We start from the raw sequence: 5,000 nt of genomic DNA on the forward strand, positions 1-5,000 counted from the left end.
TAGCATGTTCGTGCTTTTTATCTGCAATATCTTTATAAAAAAATTAATGTATAATATAACATGAATTCTTTCTAATTCTAACCTTAACTGACTACATACGGCCTAATGGGAATTAATGCTAAATATACTCCCTACTGACATTTTCTTGAGTGGAATGTGCTCTGCACAGGAACATTACAGACAATGGGTGGAGCCATAACTGAGACGTCACGCTCAGACGGACCTGGCAGCAAAACGGTTTAGGCTTCTTCTTTAACCTTAAGGATTTGGTTTACGTTGCCGAACATGCCCTGGGGAATTGACCGATTTCAGATTCCTTTAACTGGGCCTTTTGAGTCGATTAAAAGAGGAGAATATAGTGGAGAAAGGGAGGAAGAATAGCACTCGGAGTTTCTCTTGATTAAGAAAAGGACGAAGCTAAAGACGAGAGATGAGTCTAGAAAGAATCAATAATGTCGTTCATCTCGCACCCCCCCCCCCTCTCTCTCTCTCTTAAAATCACTAAATGTTTAACGGTTTTAGTAAACAAACTAAAGCTTTGAGAAAAGTGATTTCTCGGTCTATAATGTAAAAACTAGCGGTGTAAATTATTTATTTGTTGCACATACCAATCACTAAGGAAGGGTGGAGGTAAAGATTGGTCATGTCAGAGAGAGGCAATTCTGAGCCTTCGTTGCTGGCCTTTTTTCATTAGCCTCGAGATTATTGAGATAAACAAAAAAAAATTGTGAAATGCGCTAAATAGGGGGAATTATATTTTATTAATCATTTTTAGTGCTATAAGTCCTTGGTGTCTGACACATTTATTTGTTTATTAACCACTCATATTTTTTACTCATTTAGCTGATGTAAACTTCAGTGTTGCCAATACCAGTTGAACAATTACACTAAAATAAAAGAAATGCAATGAATAGCGAAAGCTAAAGTGAAGGAGGACAAACAAATGTTAATGATACTGATACTGATAATAATAACTAATAGCAAGAATAATAATGATAACAAAATTAATAAATATAGTTGATAATAATGATGATGTCAATGTCTGAAACGCTGAATTGTCGCTTGTTTGGTAGTCATATTTACCGTTGGCCTATTTTGCAGTGTCGCCAAAAGACAAGGGATTTTATTCCTTAGGGACGTAGGTGTGGAATGCCTAGAAATACTTGCCAGAAGTTTCATTTCTTCATTAGTAGATGGAATTCTACGCGAAGGTTAAATTCATAGCGTCCGCCCTCTTTTCCAAAGTCCGTTCGAGTGAGTCTCCTTTAGCTTTTGGTGCAGCGGTTCCCAGGCGGTTTCTGGTCGTCGCCCGCTTCTCATGCACGAGCTTTGTCCGCGCCATGCACAGTCCGTGGGTCTCAGACACGCGGCGGCGGCGCATTTGCTCCTTCGATCAGTCTGACGGTCGGCCGTTATTTACGACTAATTACGTTTTCTTTTAATTACTACAGACATTCTTAAGGATTTTTTCTATTATATATTTTTGCAATAAGTGATATAACCTACGGTTTTTACGTCAACCACATGGCCGTTTCGTCGCGTCGGCTCATGATTATCTGGGCCGCCTACTGCGTACTTCGGCGAAAAGCGGCCTTTGGGTGGAGGAGTTTGGCGGCCCGTGTCTGGAGTCCCACACTCGTTAGATCCATTTAATAAACAATTTAGCGGTCTGTAACTATTAATTCCATTTATTTTTTTTTTCTTTTGCTAAGTATGAATAAAGAAATCTGTTGTTTGCCTTTGCTGAATCCCATATAAATACTGAAGAGGTACGAAAGAAGTAACCATGCGCATAAATATACCATACTTAGAGTAATTAAAAATGGCATTTGGCCAAAAAGTTGTTTCAACAATAAACGATATAAAACACAGCTTACGAATCCATAGAATTGTTAATATTAAATCATTTACTAACCTAATGCGTTTCAATGTCTTGTGTTATGTCAAGAACACAATCAGATAAAAGAGGTAATTACAAAGACAAAAAGGGATGTCTGTCACGCGTCTGTATCTCTATTGAACCAGCAAGTTCTTTCCACTGGCTGCTTACCCGTTAAACTCCCTCGGTTTCATATATACATGTTTTCAGATTTTGGCCCCGTTCATAGCGCACTGAGGCCGCCGCCGGCTTAGAAACCGAAGTTCTAGGGCCTCGAAACTCGCGCGGACGCGGCTCGAGATCTGAGTCACGTGGACTGCCTTCGACGCGCAAATGCAAAGGCGCCAATCATTTGCAAATCACAAACCAGTCTAACACAAGGCAACAAAATCGCCACTTTGGGGCAGTAATTCAGGTTTAACAGAAACTTGGAGCGAAAAAACGTCCTTTATCTTTTTTTTTACATCTCCGCCGAGCTGCTCCTTGGACGGGCGTGGCGGTGTGACGGCCGCCCACGCGCGAGAAGGAAAACAAGTATATTGCTTAAAAAAAAGAAAAAAAAAAAGAATCGAAAGAGAAAGTGAAACGTTAAAGATAATCTGAGAACCTTGTGGTTAACGGTCGGAACGGTTTTGTGGATATGATAATGATGGTGACGATGATAAACAGTGGTCATTGCTAATGTTATCATTATAATGGTGTGTTATTGTTATTATTATTGATATTATCAATATTGTTATTATTATCATTATTATTGTTCTTGTCATTGTTTTTACCATTTCAACATTGCCATAATCGCTGTTATTACCATCATTATCGTTATTACTGTCGTTTTCCTAGCAATATGATTTTTATACCTTTTTTTACTATTTTTTCCATTTCTGCAGCTATTATTATTACATAATATTTTCATATTACTATCACCCGAGCCACCAGCAGCGTTACTCTTATTTGGATCTGTTCTTATTTTATCATTATTGCTATTTCATTATTAAAGTCCTTGTTGTCGCTGCTGAGCTGCCTGTGTAACCGCGCCCGTTCTTCTCTATAGCTGAACGTGTGGCACTTCGGGCGCGACGCCGCAATGGAGATGAGGATTGCGTTTGCTTCGCTGCAGCTGCTGACGGCGCTGGCAGTGCTGACCCAGGACGCCGCAGCGGCCTCCACCGCCGCCGAGACGACCTTGCTCCGCTGGAGGCGCCAGGCCATCCACTGCCAGCCGGGAGATGCGGCCTGCGCGCACTGCTCGGCTTCCTGTGACGCCGTGGAGGCGTCCCGGCTGCCCGAGTGCTGCGAGGCCTACGGCGCCTGCTGCGACCAGTACTTCAAGGCGTGCAAGGTGAGGCTGCGCCGCCGCGCCGCGCCGCCACGGGTCGGGGCGGGACATGTGGCCTTTGCCGATTTCTGCGTTAGCATTGCGCATTGACATTGGGGATAATAGCGCGGCCATCAGTGGCGGCTTCATGGAGAAAACAGCATTGATATTATGTATCATAATATTTTCATCGTATTCATGATGTTTCGCTTCCTCCCAGCAATGCTCGAACATCGTAAACGAAGACAAGTTTTTCCCCGAGTACTGCTGCGCTTCCTTCACCGACTGCTGCGACCTCATAACCACTTTCACCACGGAGGTCAAGGTCAGTGCCGGAGGCCAGAGAGAGCGCCGTGCTCTGAAGGGGGACGGAGAGATAAGTGTGGGAACGGCAGCGGGAGAGCTCGCGACGTCTCCCACAGCGCGGCCATGCTCTGTTCCTTGAAGATGATTTTTCTGTGTAGGAGCATTTCTGTGAATATTTCCCGCGGCAACTGATCCGCTCGCCCTCGAGCCTCGTCTGACCTCGCTCTGATCTCCACTTGCAGGCCCCGACGACGCGCAAAGGCAAGGGCAAGGGAAAGGCGGACCTGCCCGTGCCCATCACCCCGGCTCCCAAGCCCGAGGTCTTCCCAGGGGTCAGTGAGTACCCAGGCGAGGAAGCCCGGCCCTCCGCCCCCGAGGTTCCACCTGCTCCTGCAGCGCCTGTTGCCCCCGTCGCTCCTATCGCCCCAGGGGATCCTGCTGGCCCAGAGGCCCCTGCGGCCCCCAGCGCGCCATTCCGCGCCGACTCAGCGCCCGCGTCTCCTGCGAGAGAGCAGCCGAAGCGGGGCCGAGGTGCTGACAGCAGGAGGGGCGGCGCAGGCGGCGTAGGCAGCGCAGGCGGTCGCGGCGCCGCCCGGGGGAGGCAGCCGCAGCGCAGCCAAGCGCAGGTAAGACTGATATACAAAAATGAAAAAGAATAGTAATCATTAATGGTATAGTAATAATAAAGGGATAATGTTATCAATGATAGGAAAATAATAACGTGTCATGAATAGGGATAGTGGTAACAGATAGTATTGTTGATGATAATAATGATATTAGTAATATAATAAAAATAATAACAGCGATGAGGAGGATGAGACTGAGAATGATAAGGATAAGGATGAGAATGATAACAACAGTATGATGACCATAGCAACAATGATTGTAATAATAATCATTACTATTGCCATCATCACCATCATAATGTTCACGAAGATAATGATTATAAATGATGATAACAGAATAAAGTAAAATAAGAATAATGATGATGTCGCTAAGCCTCGAGGGCGATGGTCGAGCGGAGGCCTCGACCGCACCGGCGCGGCGCCCCCCGGCCAGCCAGACTCGATCGCAAGCGGCCAGTGAGTCAGCGACGTTGCGTGACGTCACGTCATGCAACGGCCTCCAGACCCGTGCGAGTCGTTGGGGATTCCGGTGCACTCGCTCTCATTATGGCACTCGTTTTTGTTTTCTGTGGGTCATGTAGGCAGTTCTTCCTCGGGTTTGAACTTGTTTTAAAGAATAACTTCAGTATTCGTCTCTTTATATTTGTTTCTGTGTTTGTTACTTTCTGTTTATCTCTCTTGTTATTTGTCACCCGTCTTAAAACACACACACACATATATACAAATATACACACACACACATATGTGTGTGTGTGTGTGTGTGCGTATACAGCATACCGCCTCGATAGTTACAATAGAGGGAGCATAGTTCACGGTAGAGCACTGCTTTGCAATCGCAATCAGTACGCTGGGGCCAAAGTTAGGAAGAAAGGAA

The 5,000-nt window shown here is 45.3% G+C and overlaps 1 protein-coding gene across 1 annotated transcript in view; it reads left to right on the forward strand.

Moving 5' to 3' along the window:
* Positions 1–5,000, forward strand: part of LOC113822776 (uncharacterized) — a 12,972-nt gene that overhangs the window by 7,424 nt on the left and 548 nt on the right. The window contains exons 2-4 of the mRNA XM_070131951.1: positions 2,931–3,218; positions 3,415–3,519; positions 3,743–4,126. Of these exons, the coding sequence (XP_069988052.1) occupies positions 2,964–3,218; positions 3,415–3,519; positions 3,743–4,126 (744 nt within the window). The 5' untranslated portion in view covers positions 2,931–2,963. The remainder of the gene's footprint in view (positions 1–2,930; positions 3,219–3,414; positions 3,520–3,742; positions 4,127–5,000) is intronic.

Source organism: Penaeus vannamei, chromosome 2, assembly GCF_042767895.1.
Source record: "Penaeus vannamei isolate JL-2024 chromosome 2, ASM4276789v1, whole genome shotgun sequence".
In the NCBI taxonomy this organism is placed as follows: domain Eukaryota; kingdom Metazoa; phylum Arthropoda; class Malacostraca; order Decapoda; family Penaeidae; genus Penaeus; species Penaeus vannamei.